This window comes from Amborella trichopoda, chromosome 2 (genome assembly GCF_054954075.1).
Source record: "Amborella trichopoda isolate Santa Cruz 75 chromosome 2, AtrichopodaSantaCruz75HAP2 v2.0, whole genome shotgun sequence".
Taxonomy (NCBI): Eukaryota; Viridiplantae; Streptophyta; class Magnoliopsida; order Amborellales; family Amborellaceae; genus Amborella; species Amborella trichopoda.
The window spans coordinates 4,079,681-4,099,141 of record NC_142337.1 but is presented as its reverse complement, the minus strand read 5'-3'; the positions used below and the strand labels follow the sequence as shown (position 1 = coordinate 4,099,141).

General features: G+C 37.7%; 2 protein-coding genes across 12 annotated transcripts; one reads left to right on the top strand and one right to left on the bottom strand.

The window, feature by feature from the left end:
* Positions 1-3,144: 3,144 nt before the first annotated feature.
* On the top strand, positions 3,145-8,458 carry LOC18435942 (putative pectin methylesterase CGR3). 6 transcript variants are annotated; one of them, XR_016048879.1, is made up of 8 exons: positions 3,145-3,266; positions 3,585-3,722; positions 3,834-3,873; positions 4,355-4,393; positions 5,807-6,181; positions 6,873-7,220; positions 7,645-7,759; positions 8,083-8,458. XR_016048879.1 is itself a non-coding variant. In XM_020668281.2 (7 exons), exons 2-7 carry the CDS (start codon positions 3,597-3,599, stop codon positions 8,233-8,235), a joined length of 786 nt encoding a protein of 261 aa, XP_020523940.2. In that variant the 5' UTR covers positions 3,145-3,266; positions 3,587-3,596; the 3' UTR covers positions 8,236-8,458. The 6 variants fall into 6 exon arrangements, 2 of the variants coding, with proteins under 2 accessions (XP_020523940.2, XP_011624007.2); XR_016048880.1 differs by having other exon boundaries at positions 3,566-3,722; XR_016048878.1 differs by lacking the exon at positions 7,645-7,759.
* Positions 8,459-9,258: 800 nt separating this feature from the next.
* Positions 9,259-19,055, bottom strand: ERV1 (Erv1/Alr family protein). Of its 6 annotated transcripts, none has more exons than XR_016048882.1 (6): positions 18,695-19,055; positions 18,215-18,292; positions 17,594-17,641; positions 9,820-9,907; positions 9,639-9,716; positions 9,259-9,465 (listed from the first exon to the last, which is right to left on the bottom strand). XR_016048882.1 is itself a non-coding variant. In XM_011625736.3 (6 exons), exons 1-6 carry the CDS (start codon positions 18,902-18,904, stop codon positions 9,354-9,356), a joined length of 591 nt encoding a protein of 196 aa, XP_011624038.1. In that variant the 5' UTR covers positions 18,905-19,055; the 3' UTR covers positions 9,259-9,353. The 6 variants fall into 6 exon arrangements, 2 of the variants coding, with proteins under 2 accessions (XP_011624038.1, XP_020523937.1); XR_016048883.1 differs by having other exon boundaries at positions 9,820-9,904; XR_016048884.1 differs by having other exon boundaries at positions 18,215-18,286; positions 18,695-18,995.
* Positions 19,056-19,461: the final 406 nt, after the last annotated feature.

The following is a 19,461-nucleotide window of genomic DNA, read 5'->3' as shown; positions in this document are numbered from 1 at the left end:
GTTACATCTCCGAAATTTTAGGATCCTAAGGTTACTGTGAGATTGGGTTCTTATCAGGTGAGTAAATGGACAGTATGTGCCTACTATCTATGTTCCGTATGGCTCTAGAATCTATTTTCTTCTCTAATTATAAAACTTTAAATTGTAAAAACAGTTGAAATCAAGTATATCTATAAATACATGGAAATCTTGAAAATGAACGGTCTAGATAATATGTTGCAAGATATGCTATTTCATGGACTCAAAATCTTATTTTCTTTACGTATTCATGCATCTCGATGTTGAGATGATTAATTAGAGGGCTTTCCAACCTACAAGCAACATTTTATGATGGATTTTTTAGGTGCACCTTTAGTGCTACAGTTGCAACCTTATATAAACTTTTTGCCATTTTTTTTAAGTGCATAGGGAGTGAAATTTAAAACTTTATTTATTGAGGATTCTCATGTTACATCCCCGAAATTTTAGGATCCTAAAGTTACTGTTAGATTGGGTTTATATCAGGTGAGTAAATGGACAGATTGTGCCTACTATCTATGTTCAGTAATGCTTGAGAATCTATTTTCATTTCTAATTATAAAATTTTAAATTGTAAAACGGTTCAAATCAAGTAGATCTATAAATACATGGAAATCTTGAAAATGAATGGTCTAGATAGTATGTTGCAAGATATGCTATTTCATGGACTTAAAATCTTGTTTTCTTTACGTATTCATACATCTCGATGTTGAGATGATTAATTAGAGGGCTTTCCAACATACAAGCAACATTTTATGATGGATTTTTTAAGTGCATATTTAGTGCTACGGTTGCAACCTTATATAAACTTTTTGCCATTTTTTTTAAGTGCATAGGGAGTGAAATTTAAAACTTTATTTATTGAGGATGCTCATGTTACATCCCCGAAATTTTAGGAACCTAAAGTTACTGTTAGATTGGGTTCTTAGCAGGTGAGCAAATGGACAGTATGTGCCTACTATCTATGTTCAGTATGGCTTGAGATTCTATTTTCATCTCTAATTATAAAATTTTAAATTGTAAAAACGGTTCAAATCAAGTAGATCTATAAATACATGGAAATCTTGAAAATGAATGGTCTAGATAATATGTTGCAAGATAAGCTATTTCATGGACTCAAAGTCTTATTTTCTTTACGTATTCATACATCTCGATGTTGAGATGATTAATTAGAGGGCTTTCCAACATACAAGCAACATTTTATGATGGATTTTTTAGGTGCACCTTTAGTGCTACGGTTGCAACCTTATACAAACTTTTTGCCATTTTTTTTAAGTGCATAGGGAGTGAAATTTAAAACTTTATTTATTGAGGATGCTCATGTTACATCCCCGAAATTTTAGGATCCTAAAGTTACTGTTAGATTGGGTTCTTATCAGGTGAGTAATTGGACAGTATGTGCCTACTATCTATGTTCAGTATGGCTTGAGAATCTATTTTCATCTCTAATATTTTAAATTGTCAAAACGGTTCAAATCAAGTAGATCTATAAATACATGGAATTCTTGAAAATGAACGGTCTAGATAATTTGTTGCAAGATATGCTATTTCATGGACTCAAAATCTTATTTTCTTTACGTATTCATACATCTCGATGTTGAGATGATTAATTAGAGGGCTTTCCAACATACAAGCAACATTTTATGATGGATTTTTTAGGTGCACCTTTAGTGCTACGGTTGCAACCTTATATAAACTTTTTGCCATTTTTTTTAAGTGCATAGGAAGTGAAATTTAAAACTTTATTTATTGAGGATGCTCATGTTACATCTTCGAAATTTTAGGATCCTAAAGTTACTGTTAGATTGGGTTCTTATCTGGTGAGTAAATGGACAGTATGTGCCTACTATCTATTTGATTCCCTAAAAACCCAATAATTTTTTTTTTTGAATGTAACTTACTTAGCAAAGATCAACCTCAGAAATTTTTTTTTTTTTTTCGAGGTTACATTGTATGCGTTCTAAAAAATATTATCATTAGACTGAACACAGACTGTCCAAATTTTTTACGGTTAGCTCTAGAAACTCAAATTAGATCCGTCTTTTTAGAAAAGGAAAAAGTTTATATAAAGTTATGATTTTATGCAGAAACTCAAAATTCAATATTTCATTTAAGAAAAGGAAATTTTTTATATAGACTTACGATTTTATACTCTAGAAGTAAGGTGCATCTAAAAAATCCAGTAGAAAATAATGTCTTAAAGTTAGAACACCTTCTAATTGATTACTTTGAACTCGAGATGCATAGATATGAAGAAAACAAGAATTGCAAGTATTGAAACTAGTGTATCTTGTAACAAGTTATTTTGATCGTTTATTTTCAAAATTTTTAACTGTCGATAGATTAAACATACTATTTTAAAAAATTTAAATTTCATAATTAAGATTGAACATTGATTTTCAACCCATAATAAGGTTTTGGCAAAATCTAAATTGTTCCTCACTTGTACGATACAGCACCTTATATCAACCTCATCCTTTCTTCTTCCACCATCCCATATAGCATGTTCCCGCATGATCATACTATACATTGACTCCCTTCCAAAGGGTTACTTGAGTTGAACTCAAATTTTGGGGTCCACCAAGGATAACTAGATGTTTATTTTTCTAAAAAAAGGTTTGTATACAGTTGCAACCTTTTGTAGCTAAAAAATCCTATAGAGAAGAGTATCATGGTTAGGGTGCCTTTTATGACTTCATCACCTCAACTACAGGATGTATAGATATACATGAAATTTTTTCTTTTTAAGGATAGTATACAATAAGAATGTACCTTCCATTAGATTTCCAATTGATCAAGTTAGCCTCGAGATGTGTTGATATAAAAGAAAAAAATAAATTCAAGTCATAGAAATAATGCATATTGTAACAAGTTATACGAATTATCTATTTTCAATATAAATATGTTTGAATTGTTCTTATAAATTTAAAATTCCATAACCATCGAAAAAAATAGAAATTTAAGCTATCATAAGGTTTTCACTATTGAAACTACATCTCCAAGTGAATTTTAGAGGTGCGCCATACTTCTACAGTATGGAGGTTACCTTATACAAACCGCACCCAAGAAGAAAATCTGGCATTTGGGCTCGTGCAAAACAAAAGGGAGAAGCATAGCCATGAGCTCGTAGTCGTAGTGAAATGGTCCACTACTCTCTGAAACCCTAACCATTTCCATTTGGGGTTCATGGAAGGCAGCTGAATTTTCTCTTCCTTCGTATATGCTGTATATCTGTTTTCCTTTATCAGGTAGGGTTTCTGGAATTCATCCATGGTTTCTGCAAATTTTTCTGTTTCTTTTTTGAGCTTCAATGACCTTGATCAGCTAAAACTGTTACATTTATGAGATTTTTGAAGAATTTTAGCTGATTTGGCTCTGGATCCACCAAAATGCAAGCATTTGCCTCTTTGATTATGCTTGATAGTGAGAGAAAATGGATGTTATTTCGGTTTGGAATGCCGGATCTATTTCATGATCAAGTGATCTGGTTCGATCTGGTTTCTTGCTTGTTTCTTTGTTGAATTTGGTTTGTGTCATTTGTGTGAAGGTTTGGTTTGTTGTTGTAGAGATTGGGAGCCATGTCGAGGAGGCAAGTAAACCCGATTGCAAGGAGATTTGCAGATAGCTCTTCGTTGCCAGTTTCTAGTTCTCTGCACCAAAAATCTCGGTCATCTCCATTGCTATCAGTTGGTCTCATACTCGTGGTACTCTCTCTCTCTACTTCTTTTAATTGACGATTACATTTTTTTTTTCCTTGGTGCCAAAGCTTGGCTTTTTGCCTGCTAAGTAAGATTTTTTTTTTTCTGGATTTTCAGGGTGCATTCCTTCTTATTGGCTACTCTTATAGCAATTCAGGTTTGCATCAGCATTCTAAATTGCATTGAATCTTCACCCTTCTTCATTTGATTCTATAAGTAGATCTATTCAACTTGTACTATAAATGTTCAAATTGAACCAGAAACAAATCAGAACAAACAAACAAGCATACAAAGGAGGAAAAGGAACGCAAGCACTTTTTGATTCACAGTTAAAAGGGAAAGGAAATATCCAGGTTTCCTTAAATGGGCATGGAAATCATTAATTCTATAGAACAACACTTGTGTTGCTGGGTTTATCCTGTTCCCTGTGCTATCTATTGATGTTGTTTTAAGTGTTGGTTCTTCAACTTATGTTAAAAATAAATTTTTTTTTTTTCTTTAAGGAAATTGTGTGTTTTGGATAATGTTTGTGGGTTCTAAAACTTATGTAAAGAAAGAAGCTTGTTTTTTAGAAAATTGTGTGTTTTGGGTGTGTATTTTTTGGGGCATTGACTGATGTGATGATCTTATCATGACAGGGTCTAACAGCGATCGAGAGGCACTAAGTAGGGATGGAGGTATGTATATGGGTAATATGTATCTCTTTTTTGTTGAATTTTGTTTCTAGATGTACTTTTTCATTGTACTCAGTTTTAATTGTCGAAGAAATAGCACAAGTCGGAAATTAAATTTTTAGTTTTTCATTTATTTATAAGTCTGCAATGCAGTTATTCATCACCTTGAGAGAGTAGCTACACATTACTTATTAGAAAAAATAGTGGCCACACATTTTTCTGATGAATAGAACACATTATTTTTCAGTCTTGAGGCCCCATTTCAGGTCAATGTCCTTTTTTTATTGAATTGGTAACTCCTAGTCACTGCTTTCAGAAGTTTGTTATCTTACTGTGGGCATGTTCGAACGAGATCTAATTGGAATAGTGATATCATATATTCTTCTGACACATAGGCTTGCATCTGCAGGGAAACGCTACTCACCCAAAAAACATGTTTCACAAATTCTAACAAAGACATAAAGCACCAGATTTTTATGACACAAGAGCCATGATACAAATGAAGAATGCTTTAGCTTTGGCTTCCATGCTGTCCGCTATTCCATTTGTCTGTAAATCATTACAAATCTCACCCATGTGTCCCTGATTTTCCATTACACTTTCCATGACCGGTTTCCTGGTTGGCTTATGTCAAAATTTAGATGCCTTTAGAATCTCATGTGGTGGGTTTTCCCCATATCCCTTCCCTACTCTCTAGAACTCCATTGTATGCAATTGCTCTCTGTCAGCACCCTGGATTCCTAACAATTAAAAAGACACAATATATTCTCTACATGAATCATCTAAACTGCTCCACCACAACCTTAATGGCTAGTTGATCACTATCAACCTGATATATTCTCTACCTGTCTTCCTCGCCCGTTAACCTGTGAAAATTTGTTTTTCTTTATTTTGTTTTTTTATGTCCCTTAGGCTTTATACTTGTGGTAGGCAATTTCAGTTTGTGGAAGGTTAAGGGTTTTGGCCCTTGAACTTTGCCCCTAAGAAAAGAAACCAGTTGATCTTCCTTTTTAGTTTTACTCTATATTTTAACTTTTTCCCTCCACACGTCGCAGAAGTTTGTTAGTGCCTCAGTGGACAACATTTCTAAAGGAATTATCAATGCTTAAGGAAAGGGTGTGATGACCATGACCCAGCGAGGCATGATTCTGGATGAAACTATGCAATTTTGGAGAGATGACCATTCCAAACCCCTTCAGACAAGTCACAGTTGTGCTATTTTTTGGAATGATTAAATATTATGCAAAATTGTGGTTCTGTGAATTGGTAACATTGATAGCCGGTGGGCTGTCATGTTTTGTATTCTATTTGACTGTTTGGTATTGTAATATTTATTTAAATCGTCAATTCTTGACAACTCTTTTGACAATTCTCATATTTTGATTCTTAAGATCTTAATAAACTCTCCAATTGCAGGGGACACTTCATGCACCTCAGAAGTACTCCGAGCAATACCTCTTCTGAGGAAAGTGTACGGTGAGAGTATGCGCAAAGTTTTACATGTAGGCCCTGATACATGTGCAGTGGTCTCAAATTTGTTGAAGGAAGAGGATATTGAAGCTTGGGGTGTAGAACCATATGATCTTGAGGATGCTAATGATAACTGCAAGAATCTTGTGCGCAAGGGCATTGTGCGTGTAGCTGATATTAAGTTTAATCTACCCTACAAGGAAAAATCATTTTCCCTTGTTATTGTGTCAGATGCACTAGACTACTTATCGCCAAAGTACCTTAACAAGACCCTTCCTGAACTTGCCAGAGTTTCTGAAGATGGGCTTGTTCTATTTGCTGGTAAGAAACCATATGATTACCAAATTGCTAGGAATATTTCGATAAATTTCTCAAGAGTGTAATTATCTCGCACATTTTGCAAAGCTCAGCATCACAAAACCTTATAAAATAATTAGTGATCTGATTATTCAGAAGCGCATTTGCGTCTTTTATAAATATGTGCCATGTTTTGGGGGGTTATGAGTAACTGCTTTGTTAACTAAGTCCAAGTTGGGGAAAGGGATTCGGGGATTTTTGCAATCTTGGGTGGTTAACCAGTTTTATGTGGTCTATCATTTCTTTATTTCCCTTCAATGATAAGTATTATCCTTAAGCAAGAAAACAGCGTATAGCACCATGGGGAGGACTATTACTTCATATATCCGTAAGTATGTTAATGTAGAAAAAAGTATTCTTGTTAAAATAGTGATCAAGGGGGTATCGGAGTCTACCCAGCAGTGGCCACATTATTAGTTTAAAGGAAGGGAATGCCTGTGTTTTTGCTCTGTTTGTTTGTTTGTTAGATGGATGCCATATTTTTGCATGTTTATATATATCTACTAGTGACATACCGACACTATTTGTGGATGAATGCTTTTGTCTATTCCTGATATTGTACTTCAACGTTTTCCATTCTAGTTGGATATTACGTTTTTTTTCCCATGTAAGTTACCAGTTCGTTAATTTGACTATGATGAGTATTCTTCTGAAGGTTATCCTGGTCAGAGAGCTAAAGGTGCAGAACTATCAAAGTTTGGGAGGCCGGTAAGTGCTGCACTTTTTTGAGAAGTCCCTTTTGCCTGTGCTTCAAGTTTCTGTGGAATGTGGCCATTGTTGGTTAAAAGTGAACTTGTCATCTACTCCTTCACCGATATCCATTCACCATAGAGATGCTTACACCCTGGAATTTATCGTTTCTGACTTCTTTGCCCGAACATACTCGACAAAGCTAGGACGTTAGATACTTGTCTAAAACTATTTGTTCACACACATACTCAAACTAAGGAACAGATTCTATAAAGGGTGCAGTTGGCATACGGATGCATCCGTCGGTGTAGAGGTAAGGTGCACCTTCAAATTTTATCATGGTATATAATTTTGATGTAAAATGTTTTTAGGATTATCTCAAAATCCATTTTTATCTCTAGTTATAAAATTTTAAATTTCAAAAATGGTTAAAATCGAGTAGATATATAAACATTTGAAAATGTTGAAAACGGACGGTGTAGACAATATGTTGTAAAATGCACTATTTTTGAGACTTAAAATATTTTTATTTTTCATAGTCATACATCTCGATGTCGAGATGATCAATGAAAAGGTTTTTCAACATTAAAACAACCTTTTCCGATGGATTTTTGAGGTGCAACCGTAGCTCTACATTATAAGGTTGCATCTTTATACAAACTTTTTCCTTCTATAAATGCCAAAGTCCATTTGCAAAGACATTTTTATTTTTGCAACTGTATGTTTGTTTACTACAGAGGACTATGGCAGCCGGATTGAACTTGTTTATCTAACAACAAACAATGAAGCCTAGATTGGTTCTGAAGTTTAGATCTTTGCGACAACGGAAATGTGCTTCCTCATTACTGGGAGGTAACACGGCCGGAATTGTGGTAGGCTGTATTCTGATTTTTAAGAACCCGGAATAATATTCTTCTAAAATGAGAGATGCCTAGCGCATAAATTCATACATGCTATATTTCCAATCAGCCCATTTTCCTGTTAAAGTCGTGTTAGGGCCTAAATTGACTCGTTTTGTGCAAGCCCATTGTCTCATTCCATTGTTGGGGATACCTACCCTTCATTTATGAACACATTTATTTAGCCAGTCATTCAAGTGTGTGTGGAGAGAGAGAGACAGAGACAGATTTCCCTTTTTAGCAGTATTGACTGTATGAACTGTACTATTTTGGCAGGCCAAGTTGCGGAGCCAGTCTTGGTGGATCCGTTATTTCGTGCAAACAGGACTTCAGGAGAATGACAGTGTTAACAAGAAGTTTGAGCAGGCTTTGATTAAGAAGTCATACAAGCCCAGCTGCCAAATATTTCACCTGAACCCAGCCCATTGATTCTGGCCTGTTCCATGAAAAGAAGCCGACAGGTTTTGAGCTTATGCCACTCCCCTCCCTCATGGAAGAGGAAGTCTATGTACACCCTGTAGCAATTGTTTTGATCTTAGTAAAGTCTAGCAAGCATATACTTTATTATTTATTGGAGTTGAGCCAAAAAAGGTGTTGATCAGTGGGGAAGAATGATTTTGCATAAAATAAATAGATGGAAATATTCTTTGAATTCAGCTTTTACAACTTTTGAAGGGTTTTGATACAGTGAAATTACCATTCACAATATTACATGCCCAAGCCCAAACAATGGCGTTTCTACCCTCCTTTTTTCAAAAGCTCGTCTGGTGGCATTTGCATGTGAGAGAGAGAGAGAGCTTCTGTTAAAAGCCCCAACTGCAGTTTATGCATGCGGGGAGAGAGAGGGCATCAATTAAAACCATCGATGGCGGTTCAATCTATGGATATAGGAGCATGTTTTTCTCCCCTTCCCCATGAGGTTTGTATAAGGTGTCATCCTAATGATATAGAAGTAAAACTAATGCCAAAAGATACATTTTCAGTGCTAGAAAGCATTATGGCACAAAAATCAATTATTACCCCTAATTATGAAGTTTAAAGCTTTAAAAAAGATGTGAACTTACTAGATCTATCATCATCATCGTTAAAATTTTTTTTCAATTAATTGATGTCCGTTGCACGAATTTTAATTTGTCATTCTGCTCTATTAAGGTTCACATTTACAGTGAGGTTGTAAATCTTTATATCTTTTCTCACTATTTCCAATTATGTATTTTTGGATCTATCTTTTGTCATTTTTTAGAATTGACTAGATCAATAAGAGCAATTTTTTTTGAAAATAGAATCGTCCAAATAATATATTTCAAGATTCACTATTTTCATTACTTGGAATTTTATTTTATTTTCTTATCCATACATCTTAAGGTTGAGATTGTGATTGAGATGATCTATTTGAAGTCTTTTTTAGCAGCGAAACAACCTTTTCCCATGGGTTTTTGAGATGCACTTTACTTTCACAGTAAAAAGTTGATACCTTATATAAACTTTTTCCATAACAAAAATAAAGACCAATTTCTATCGTTCTTTTCATAAATTTTTAGCCTTGATTATTTATCTAAAAATGTATCTATTCCCTGTAAATCACAAGCGCGATCCTGGCAATCCAATTTACCCCACCTTGCATCTACTCGGTTGCATAGAAAAGCAGGCTTACCGAGACTGCAAGCAGAAGAAAAACATTGTGAGTGAAAATAAGATAAACATATCAAGGTATCATATGGACAAGACAGTTATAGGATCAACATTTAAACCACAAAAACAATAATAATCAGCACTTAGCCCACAAAAGCAAAATAATATTAGCAAATTCTCAATGGCAAAGCTGCACATACCTTCTATTGACAACATTGTGCACGTGACATAGCCATTGCGAGAACTCTGCTTGTGATGCTGCTTGCACTGGATTTGCTCTGTAAAGTTCAACAAGCAACAATTTTTTGAGAATAAAATATCGGCACGATGAAGTGGAGAACAAAACAGATAAAAAAAATAAAAAGTCAAATAGATACATACTTGAGAACTTCCTTAAAATGATCCGCACATTCTTTGCAAGGATAAATTCGGGATAATATGGCCATCTGCAAAATCAAAGACAAAGCTGCTATAGTTGTGATGAGTGGCCTTTCTCATGCTTTCCACTTATGAATAGTTAAGTACAACGTATAACATACGAGGTCATAAGATTCCCATGGAGCAAGCAGCTAAAAAAAAATGATTTCTCTTTTATTGCTTAAAAGTTACCACTAGGAAAGGATTTAACATCACAATTTTGAACCCTCATACGACACATGAGATACAAGGTCCAATATATGTAAAATGAAATCAGATGAAAAGAGTGCAAGCGATCTCTTCAGATACCCAGATACCATTAAGTCTCTTCAGATACCATTAAGTGATGCTCACACTCACGCACGTGCACACAAACACACACAATTGCAACATACAGTAAATCAGATCTCATATTTATATTTAAACAATACTTATCTAAGTGTAATTTCTGATTTTATTGATGTGCAAGCTAAGATTCTAGTAGAACAAATGCTTTAAGCAAACACCAAGAAGCCAGTAGGAAGTTTAGTGCATAAGCTACCTGATTAGAGGGTACACAAACTCAGATGAATTATTTTGGCCATGTCTTTCTCCAAAATAAAATAAAATTCTGATAATCGTATGAGTATGAAAGTCCATATTCCCCAAAATATTAATGATCCTTTGCTTACAACATAACAAATGGCTACTTAAAACAGATACCCGAATAAAAAACTAGGAAACTGATATTCATTAACCCTGCGGAATTGGTTTTAGCACAGTAATCTGATTATGCATGGGATCTAGTAACTGTGGTTTGCATTTTACTGGTCCAAGATATAACATGATTACCTTTTTTTCTTGTTCTTTTTTCTAATATGTTAACTTCTATTGAGGAGAGGAAGATTACATGTTTCAAAAAATAGGCTTCTCACATGCCAGGAGCTGTATACAAAAAGTAAGCTTCCCAAAGAATGGGAGCTCTATACAAAAAGCATAAACATAAAGGCTACCCACAAAGAGGTGACCCTGTACAAAATCACCGAGAAAGTAAGAAGCTAAGGGCTAGGTCCAAAAAATACCCCACAGATAGTTACAGTGCAGTGGAAAAGGGGGAGGATGCAACAAAATCAAAATACGCTACTGTGAGCTCCATTCTTAGTGAGAGTGTCAGCCTCGGTGTTGGCCTTGTGCCCCATAGGCCTCCATGAGATGTCCATATGCATGCATATGTGAGAAATTTCGTAAAAAATGTGGGCAACTGTCCAAGGGGGTGGAAAAGAATTCGAGGCCCAACGGATAACATTCTTTGAATCTTACTCGACGATATAAAAGGGCTCCACTGTGGATTGAACAATTTGTGGAGCTCAAGAAGGGCAAGGGCCATAGCTGATTGTGAATCAGTATGGCCAATGTGTTTAGAGGAGGAGGCCAGGATCCGGTCCGTATAGTCTCTATATAAGCCACCTATGCCTGCAGGGCCAGGGTTGCCAAGAGAGCAACCATCGAGGTTAGGTTTGATCTGTCCAGGATTCGGGGGTCTCCACAAGGAGGCACAAGGAATACGGGTCCGCCTTGAGAAGAGAAATGCTTGCGAATCCTGGATGAAGGCAGAATGGGAGAAGCCCTTGACGAGTTTGTGGTTGGTTGCCCAAAAATGGACTTAACTTTGTTGAACATGGCGAGGACCACTCACCATGAAATATCCTTTTGTTCCTCTTGGTCCAGATGATACAAAGAGTAGCCACGACCAATGCTTTCCACAAGAGAATGCCAGGTTTGGGCCAAGAGAAGAGGTGAAGGGACCTGAAAAGGAGTGGGATCGACTGGGGTGTGACCCATTGCCAGTTGAACAATTTAGTAGTGCACCTCAAAGGTCCTGAGCAAGGGGACAGTATATGAAGATGTGGGAGTTGGTTTCTGCATCAGTCTTACCCATCACATATCTATTAGGTATAGGCAGGCCCCTCCTTTGAAGCTGGTCGACCGTAAGGGCTCTTTCTGACAATGCAATCCAGTTGAAGACTTGGATTCTTGGGGGAGCAATGGAGGACCAGGCCTGGGCAACTATGGAAATGGGGGAGAGGGGAAAGGTGGGCGGTTGTAAGAGCTTTTGATAGGAGGTGACCGAAAAGACTCCCTATCCTAATGATCAGGTCGCTGCCTTGAGGGGCAATGAAAGTGGAATGGAGTAAGGAGAAAAGTTTTAAAACTTCAGCGACCTCTACATCAGTAAGGGGTCTCCGAAAAGTGGGGTTCCAAGCTCGCAAAGCTCCCGAGATGGGTATTTCATCTGCCACAGAAGTGAGCTGATTGTGTGCCAGGAGAAAGAGGGAGGGAAAAAGGTCTTTGAAGGGTGTATGCCCAATCCAGAGGTCTCACCAAAAACTAAGGCGACGGCCCTCCCGAGGATGGAACCTGATGAGGTTTTTGACAACGCTGAGAGAGGTGAGAATGAATTTCCAAGTCCCTGTGGACCTGTTGTTAGCCCTACAATCTGGGACCCATTGGGAGGGGTCGAAGAGGTACTTTTGCCAAAGAATCTGAATCCACAGTTGGTCAGCATGAGGAGCCAAGTGTCACCACCATTTACCAAGAAGGGCTGTGTTGTGCTTTCTCAAGTTACGTTGCCAAGATCTCCAAGGCGTCTAGGCTGGCAAAATTTCTCCCAGGAAATGAGGTGGAACTTCCTACTATTGGCCTCACCCGACCATAAGAAGTTTCTCATGAGTTGCTTGAGTCGGTTGATCACAGCTGTGGGCATATGGAATAGAGACATTTGGTACATAGGGATACTGGAGAGGGTCATCTTGATAAGGGTGATCCTTCTGGCCGGTGAGAGGAAGCGGCCCTTCCAACCCACAAGTCTCCAGTCAACCTTTTCAATGACATGGGTTCACTGTCTCTTCTTTAGTTTTCCAATACATAGGGGCATGCCAAGGTAATTGGTTGGTAGGGTTTCTGCCGGGCAAACCCAACTGGCTGCGAGGTCTTGGGTGGATTGGAAGTCTAGGGCCACCCTGCCCATCTTTGATTTGGCCATGTTGACCTTAAAACCTGTAGCAAATTCAAAGCATTTAAGAAAGAGGAGAAGGGCGTCCAATTCCTAGTGAGAGGCTCCGTAGAAGACGACAGTGTCATCCGCGTATTGGCGGTGGGTGATAACAGGACCCTGAGGTCCACTCTTGAAACCACTAAGACACCCTGAGCGAAACATGTGGGAAATGGAAGATCTCAGCCATGATAGCAAACAGGAAGGGAGATAGGGGGTCTCCGACCCCTAGATGATGGGAAGAACCTTTTAGGGGAGCCATTGATCAAGATGAAGAAATGGGGATTGGAGTAGCAACCTTTCATCCAAGATCGCCAGAGAGGTCCAAGTCTCATTCTCAACATGGGAAGGGAATGTACACCAAAATTGTCGGGTGTCAAGCTAGGATTTAACTAGGGTAACAAAAACTTCTGAAAGGGCGTAGAGAATCTCATCTTTCTGAGGGTTTCCAGACATTTCCAAGCTAAGCAAGTCATGAGCCATTGATCACGATGGAGAGATGGGGGGCCTGTCGTCCAGGATCGCCAGCGAAGTCCAAATCTCATTCTCAACATGGGCAGGGAATGTACACCACAATTGTCGGGTGTCAAGCTAGGATCTAGGGTAACAAAAAATTCCAAAAGGGCATAGAGAATCTCATCTTTTTGAGGGTTTCTGGACATTTCCAAGCTGAACAAGTCGTGCATTGATGTTGCTATGGTAGTCAATGAGTAATTAACCATGTATCATTATTAAAATTGGAGCACATAATTTGAGCACGAGTGGTTCACGGAAAAATCATATATTTCCTTGGCAGCAATATCAAAATCTTGAGCAAGTAAATTGTGAATGAGATGAGTTCATCCTTTGGTCATGCCTTAAAATTTTTTTGTGTAATGTTAACTGTTCTATATAAATAAAGAAGTATGGTAAAGAAAAAGACAGCAGCCCACAAGTTTGGTGCTCTATACACCACACAAATGAGGTGCAGGCACCCTGTACGTTGATTAACACTGAAAAGAAACCAAAAAATGTAGATGGAACTGATCTCAAAAAGTTGCCAAAATGGTCATATCACTTCTGGAAGTAGCTCCTTCTTTGGCCCGAGAATCAGCAGCTTAACTGGCCTCCCGCCATGTATGCTAAGAGAATGTGTGGATGTGCATGCGTCAATCAAATATTTGGTCAGATATGTGCCCAAGTCGCCATGGGCAAGGGAGAAAACGGATGCCCAAGATATCATATTTTTGGAGTCACCCTCTATAAAACTAAAGAGCTGCCCGATTCCCCATTAATTCTTTTGAGACCTTCAAGTAGGGCCAAGGTTTCGGCCATTGTGGAAACAGTCAAACCAATAAATCCTGAGTAGGGAGTGAGAGCATTTCGATTATGTTCTCTAAATAAACCCCCATAACCCATTAACCAGGGTTGTTGAGTGAGCAACCATCAAAATTTTAGCTTGATTTGACCATTTTCTGGCGTCCTCCTCCATAGAGATAAGGAAATTTCTAGTTAGCAGAGGCTGCCAATTGTTCAGGAAGTTTGCGATGGCACGAATTTTGAAATCTTTGTATTTTGTGCCAGAGTTATAACCATTGCTTTGATGTGATCTATAAGGGCATTGGTTTTGCATTCCTTAACTTTAAAGATTCTAGCATTCCTTTCAATCCACAACACCCAAATAGCTGCTGCTATTGCAGCACGCCAAATGAAAAGGCTCGCTAGCAAGCATGGTGGGGATAAGAAGGCCTGAAATAGTTGTGGGATGGACCATGGCCACTGAAAATTTTGTAGCAGGTCAGCCCATAAAGCCCCAGACACTTCACAATGGAGGAAGGGTTGCCAGTTTGTCTCTTTGGCTACTTTGCACAAGACACATCGGTTGGGGAAGGGATACCCCTCCTTTGTAATGGGTAACCGTGAGTGCTCTACTGGAGATAGCAAACCAGCTGAATGTTTAGATTTTGGGGGGAATAGGTTTCAGCCATGCTCTTTTGCCAACAGTTAAGGAGGAGAGGTTGGGGGGTGGGTGTCCTAATGTGCTGTGCTAAGGATGACAATGTGAACTTTCCTGAAGGGGAGGGGATCCAAATGGTTCTGTCGGAGACCCCTGTAGATATGTAAGTAGTTTGGAAAAGGCTGACTGCAAACTCAGTGAACTTCTGATCCTGCAAGAACCTCCTGAAATTTGGGCACCCAAAGGAAAATGGATTGCAACCAACTTTGGAGGTGGGAATCCCCAATCCAAAGGTCAGCCCAAAAGCTTATTTGTTCACCACATCTGCTAATAAAGCATATATTTTCCTTGGATTTATTAAACCTGGCCACTTTCAAGCGCCATGTGCCCGAGGATCTTGCATTTGAAGTGCCATTTGGTGGCCACGCCGAAGGTTCAGATTGGAACTTATGCCTAACTACTAGAGACAATTTATTCTCTTGTGTGGCAAACTGCCACAACCATTTTCCAAAGAGGAAGCATTGCATTGCCTTAGTCTACGAATGCTAAGACCACACTACGATATGGAAAAACAGATAGTTTCCCAGGCCAGAAGGTGGAATATGTGACTCTCGTCACTCTCCGCTGTTACTGGACCCAAGAAAATTCCTCATTAGTTTCTCTAATTGAACCATTATGGACATGGGCCTTTGAAATAAGGACATTTATATAATAAGAACATTTGAGAGGTTGGCATTGATTAAAGCTATCCAAACCACCATTGAAACCTTCCTTCCCGCTCGCTTTGCAATCAAATCTTTCCGCAATGGATCCCATAGCTGTTTCCTAGTTTTGCCAATGCAAAGGGGCAGGCCTGGGTATTTGGCATATAAAGATTCTACACCACAGCCCAACCTTTTGGAAGCTTGAGTCACTGGATAAACTATGGCAATACCTATGATTTTATATTTAGCCAATCTTGAGTCCTGTTACAACCGTAAGACATCTTAAAGATAATGCCATAGGGCATCTACTTGTTGTTGAGTTGCATTGCAGAATATGAGAGTACCATCAGCATAGTGCAAAGGAGAGACAACAGACCCCTAATTTCACACTTTTAACCTTCCAATGGGCGTTGTAGGTTTATTCAAGGGACTCCTCACTATTGCAACTGACCTACCTTCTCAGGGAGGGATCTGATAAGCTCGTTAGGGCTCCGTCCTGTTGATATGGATGCCACAAAAGGTCAAGCTTTTCTCCAAAAAAAGAAAGCATATCATCAGCACCTTGCTCATTGTCGTCAATACAGAAGTAATAAAACATGAAAATACCCATAGGAAGGAAACGAGCTTGGGTCAAGATGGTAGAGGCTAGGTTTCATAGCCCAACGACTCAAGTTCCATTCCCATGTGACCTTCTCAAAAAAAAAAAAGAAAAAAAAAAGAAAAGAAGAAGAAGAAAATACCCATAGGAAGATTATGAACAAAATTATTGGTTCTAATCTTCAAAAATAAATTTTGGTGCACTTATATTCTAAAAGAAATTGTTGGTGCACTCAATTGAGGTGGATGAGGCTTAGAAAGGGGTCAACAGCACACCACGGAGCAGGAAGGAAATGTCCATGGCTAAGTTATTGGTGCAGCTCCCATCACTCCTGGCCATTGCTAAAGTAGACAACTCAATGATTGACCAAACTCTACAAGACATGGCAACAGTGATTCTTCACTGTTTTTGACAATATTATAACCACAGATGATTATCAATGTTCAGTCACGTTTCAACTTGACTTGAAGGACATAGATTCTCTACAATAGTTTCTTGTTACTGACAGCAAACTCACATGCAAAGAAATTAGATAGCTCAGAACAGTTCTAGTCCTCCGCAGAGTGGTTGAAACCTGTGTATCTAAAATAAACGTTACAAAACAAAGGATCTTGAAAGAATGAATTTAAAAGAATAATTTTAAAAACTAGAACACATCTTACTGATTAAGAAAAAAACACTTACATCAAGTCATATGAAGACAACAAAATATCAAGAGTACACTGGATTCTTAAATTAGAGTCAAGCGAGTCAAAACTTGATTCTTGTCTCTATCAAGCTTGTTTGTTTAAGAATGTGGCAAGTTGTCAAGCCAAGTCCAGCGAGCTCAGGATCTCACCACAATGCATGGCGTTGTCACAATCCAAGTATATGATCAACATTCTAACATGGTTGGAATGCTATTCAACACATTTTTTTTTTCAACATGTTAGACAACATAAACTTATGATTTATGAACTCCAACAGAAATCCATCCAAGTTACTTAAGGATCAGAGTGCTCTTCTTGAGAACCCCTTTCCATATAACAACAATGTAGGGGCTCTCTAGTAATTTTCACACATGATAAATGATTATCCAAAGTCATTTTATACATTGGCCAAAAAAATTCCAACAGAACCTCAGGTGGTTTGCTCATTACATGTGGCTTAGGAGGAGTGCAGGCAGATTGGGAAGGAACCACCCATTCCCATTGGAACTGGATAATGTAGAAAGATGGTAAATAACTAAATTACAAAGAAATCTGGCAGATATACAACACTATGGCTTGAGGCTTGATTTTTGAGGTCATCAATGTGTCGTTTCATGCAAAACTAGCTCTCAAGCAATGGGCACTATTTCGTATTTGTAAGGGCACCTTTCAAGTAACGATAGGACATTATACCAGTGCCAATTTCATAATTCATACAGTGTCAAAGAGACAGGAAAAACTTCCATGATATTTATATGCAAGAGGGGAAAAACAACCTACCAATTCTTTCACATCTCGTTTCTGTTGCTTCGTTGGACGCTCAGGAAGCTGCAAAAGTCAAACATGTGAGAAGCAAATCAATCCGATGTTCAACAAGTACATACTGTAAAATAAAAAGGGGTGTCATGTCTTTTTATAACTAAAAAATGAAGCGTATTAGAACAGACTTGGGCTTTACAAGTTAGGTGTTGACAATAGCAAAATTAAGCCAGAAGTTTGATTTCTACCGCTGAACTACACAAAAATATAGAAGCATAGAAGAACTCAAATACTTCTATAGCTACCAGTATAATTACCAAGAATCAATAACAATAAAAAATCGTGAATATCAGGGTGATCATGTTAATCATAAACCAATTTCCCATTTTGTTTTTTTTATTGCTTCTTTCGTTCCATTTTTATGTGTTTCCTGATGACCCAGTTAGTAGTAAGTATGATCCAGTTCAATTGTAAGCCTGACATTTCCATTTACTTCATTGTTTTGATTGAACTAAATTGTAAGCCTGACCTTTCCCAGTTCTTTGTTTCCATTTTGCATCTCCTAATTACTACAACGTTCATTAAGAGAAATCAGAGATCACAGAACATACAAAAGAGGAAGTATAAAGATTAATGAAACACCTGGGCTGCAATGGTATGAAGCAGAGTCCATGTGGCCCTTCCCACCTCCTCTTTTGTTGAAGGTTTTGCAGACTGGTCCTTCAAACAAAAGGTCAATTAAAATTACTAGAAACCCTCTACAAGTTCTCATCCTCATTATAAAAAAAACAATAAATAAATAAAAGAAAACTAAAATTTTGAAAAACCAGTCCATACACCTCCAAAAAGAACCCATCAAATCCTATAACTAATGGAAACCCGAAGTAGATTAACTGGAAATTCTCTAATATTTCCCATTTTCTAAAATACCCGCATCATAAATTCTAGAAACAAATCCATTCAAGTCAAAAGTACACCCGCAGAAATACCGACAAGGTCGGTAATAGATAAACCCATCATCTTTTACTGCTGAGTTCTCGAAGGAGCCTTAATTACTCAAGACAGGCATTATAATTTTGATTTCATCGACAAAACACAGAACTTTGAAAGGCAAATGATCACCTGTTTCACGAGAAGTGGAGGCAAATTGATGGGGTCATCTGCAACAGTTGCAGAAGAGGAAGAGGAGAGCTTCTCCTGGTTAAAGCTCAGTGACGGGTCACTTTTTCTATGGGAATCGATTCTTTGTAAGAAGTTTGAGAGGTGGGATTGAAGACACTGCCCAAGGTTTTCGACAGTTTGAAAGAAGGAGTCTGATGGGCTTTTCGCCATGAATGTTGAATTACAGGTGCAAGTGGTTTGCACAAGGCGCGGCGCCAACTTTAATCAATTAAAGCAAGGAAAATCTCGAAATCTTGTTGTTCGGGTGTCGGAACGTTATATCCGTTAAAACCTATTTTCACACTTTTTTTGTTACGGGGTCGGCACGATAAAATTTGAAAGTTTATTACATACACGCAAATACTATCCATCTAAATAATGTACTATAAGATTGTGTATTTATTGAAATGAATGGTCCAAGATTTACATACACACAAACACCATAATTTTAGAATTCAAAAATGGTTAAAATCAAGTAGATATATAAACATATGAAAATTTGGAAAATTGACTGTTTAGATAATATGTTGCAAGATGCACCATTTCGGGGACTCAAAAACCTTTTTTTTTTCATATTCATACATCTCGATGTCGATATCATCTATTAGAGGGTTTTTTCAACATTAAAACAACATTTCCAATAGATTTTTGAGGTGCATATGTGATTCTACATTTTAAGGTTGCAACCTTATATAAACTTTTTCCACATATATATATATGAATACTGT

Bases quoted from the DNA above. Each gene is read 5' to 3' on its own strand.
- ERV1 (XM_011625736.3), bottom strand. From the start codon at position 18,904: ATGGCGAAAAGCCCATCAGACTCCTTCTTTCAAACTGTCGAAAACCTT. The intron at 17,642-18,214 runs GTGTTTCATTAA...TGACTTTTGCAG, and splicing joins TTCATACCATTGCAGCCCAG to CTTCCTGAGCGTCCAACGAA. The intron at 9,885-17,593 runs GTAGGTTGTTTT...TTGATTTTGCAG, and splicing joins AACGAGATGTGAAAGAATTG to ATGGCCATATTATCCCGAAT.
- LOC18435942 (XM_020668281.2), top strand. From the start codon at position 3,597: ATGTCGAGGAGGCAAGTAAACCCGATTGCAAGGAGATTTGCAGATAGC. The intron at 3,874-4,354 runs GTTTGCATCAGC...TTATCATGACAG, and splicing joins CTACTCTTATAGCAATTCAG to GGTCTAACAGCGATCGAGAG. The intron at 6,182-6,872 runs GTAAGAAACCAT...ATTCTTCTGAAG, and splicing joins TGGGCTTGTTCTATTTGCTG to GTTATCCTGGTCAGAGAGCT.